Source organism: Sprattus sprattus (assembly GCF_963457725.1).
Source record: "Sprattus sprattus genome assembly, chromosome: 12".
In the NCBI taxonomy this organism is placed as follows: domain Eukaryota; kingdom Metazoa; phylum Chordata; class Actinopteri; order Clupeiformes; family Clupeidae; genus Sprattus; species Sprattus sprattus.
In genome coordinates, this window is record NC_137910.1 from 16,058,536 (window position 1) to 16,061,035 (window position 2,500).

The 2,500-nt window shown below is 44.8% G+C and overlaps 1 protein-coding gene across 1 annotated transcript in view; it reads left to right on the plus strand.

Moving 5' to 3' along the window:
- spef1 (sperm flagellar 1) overlaps window positions 1-620 on the plus strand; it is a gene marked incomplete at both ends in the record, with an annotated part of 8,109 nt that extends 7,489 nt beyond the window's left edge. The window contains one exon of the mRNA XM_080849422.1: window positions 507-620. Coding sequence (XP_080705548.1) covers window positions 507-620 — 114 coding nt within the window. The remainder of the gene's footprint in view (window positions 1-506) is intronic.
- Between the last annotated feature and the right edge of the window lie 1,880 nt (window positions 621-2,500).

A 2,500-nucleotide genomic window follows, 5' to 3' on the forward strand; every position in this document is an offset into this window, starting at 1 on the left:
AATTCAATTCAATTCAATTCAATTCAATTCAATTCAATTCAATTCAATTCAATTCAATTCAAATTAGTTCAATTCAATTCAAATTAGTTCAATTCAATTCAATTCAATTCAAATCAAATCAAATCAAATCAAATCAATTCAATTCAATTCAATTCAATTCAATTCAAATCAAATCAAATCAAATCAATTCAATTCAATTCAATTCAATTCAATTCCATTTTTGATATAGTGCCAAAACAATAAACTTGTCTCAAGGTGTTTTACAGGGCCCATCACTGGAGAGGGGCCCTGACCGTTTTAGATGGCCCATCACTGGATGGATAGCATAAACTAAACATAAATTCTTTAAGCATGAAAGCTGATCATGTCACTTCTGCCTCTGGATCTGGAATTGCCCCAGGCTCAGCTGATATCACATATCTGCTACTGGTGCTCTTGTGTAATGGCTGCTGATGTGATTTCTGCTGCTTTGGACATGACCTGTGCTCTCCCCTCTGTGCTCCCAGATCCTGCAGATTAAAGTGAACCGGCTGGAGCACCTAATCCAGCTGAAGGATCTGCGCATTGAGGACCTTACACAGCACCTGGAGCGCCACAAGACCCGTGCCCAGCTCAGTTGAGCCCCACTGAGCATGCTCACAACCCAGCTCACAACAGCCTTCCATCTGAGCATGCTGAAAGCCCTTCTTCTTTGTCAGGACCAATCAGGGATCGCCTCCAGCACAGACTTAACCATGCCTTTCTCAGTCTCTAGAAGCTCTTAGTAAACATCAGTCTTAAATAAAAAAAGACACCTTTTATTTTGTAAATGTTATTCTTTCTGATGTCATGATTTGATGTTCCCTTAGGACTGTTCTTCATCCTTATGATTGCTTTGTAAATTGTGTGTGTGTGTGTCAGATGAAGCCTTAATGAAGTGTTACTCCGTGAATGTGTCTTTATGTCGTCCGTGATAAAATCATGACAGCCTTTTCAGCGAACCCAGCACACCCCGTGTGCCTGATGTGGGAATGGCCTTACCTCTTACTGCAGAAGCTCTTTCTATTTTTATACATGTACCAATCCGTAGCATGTTTCTTCAGAGTGATTTTTTATCTATTCATATTGAGTGTGTAAGGTTAATCACCCAAATACTGTTAGATCTTAGCGATTGAGGCAACACATCTATATCTCACTGTGTGTATGTGACTTATGTGTTTATGTGACTTATGTGTGTAGAAGTGAAGTTTGTGTACCAGTAAATCAGGACATGTTTGCCTTCATCACAGCTGAATAAAAACAATCATGTATCTGTTGTTGAAAGAGTGTTTGTCAGAGCAGAGGCTATCATTTTAGTCACTTAGTGAACAGAGAAAGTGGCTATCTGAACACGTCGGCTCCCCTGTTAAAACCCGCACTAACATGCATCAGGCCAGCGTCACCGGAAACTGGAGGTTTCTCACAATGAGTCCAGTCTACCGGCAGTGGCATGTTTATTTTCCCAGATAAGCACAGGAATGAGTGTGTGCAGGGTGGAGACATGCCTGTGACTGTGCTCATCCTGGAGATGGATAGGTCTCATAAGAGTGGAGACGGGCCTGTGACTGCGCTCATCCTGGAGACGGGTTTTTATGGGTTTGCCCTACAGGCCCAGCTCTCCTCTCAGAGAGACTCAGGGAACAGTATTACCAGAGACACATTCTGAACACTGAGACAGAGCATCAGATCAGATCAGAGCCAGATCAGGTCCAGAGCTGAGTCCCCACACACCACAACCCAGCCAGTATCTGCTCAGAAACTATAGACCCCATACAGCGTCGGGAACATCTGGCTACTGGCACCCTGGTTGGAAAGAGAGCGTCTGATGGTGCTGGTGTGCCTGTATTTCTCATAGGAAACTGGCCACCAGAAGGACTCGCTTTCTCACCACAGACCAGACGGTCTGGCCGCGTGAAAACAGCTCCCATCTTTAATAACGCTGCATCTAAAAATATTAGCCACGGAGTTGGATGAGGCGATCTCTTTGGTGTGGTGTGGTTTGTGTGTGTGTGTGTGTGTGTGTGTGTGTGTGTGTGTGGTGTCTGTGAGTCGGTTTCTCTCTGCTGGCACTGGCTGCAGTCACACTCAGCGGCAGTTGGAGCAGGAGATGAAGCGAGTCACACACACACACACACACACACACACACCACACTCACGTGCCTCCCTGCTCTCTGTCTCAACAGCGTATAAGTTAGGAGGCCTGGGCTAGTGTATGAGTTATTCTCACAAGTATGCACAAGGGCAGAAAATAGACCAAAGGGAAGATTCAGACTTATTCACCCACACACATACACACACATACACACACACACACACACACACACACACACATACACACACACACACACACACACACACACACACACACACACACACACACACACACACACACAAACACACACACACACACACACACACACACACACACAAAGGTGGGAAAACACACAGGCCTGTGTGGGATTTCTGTAGAGTCCACGTGCTG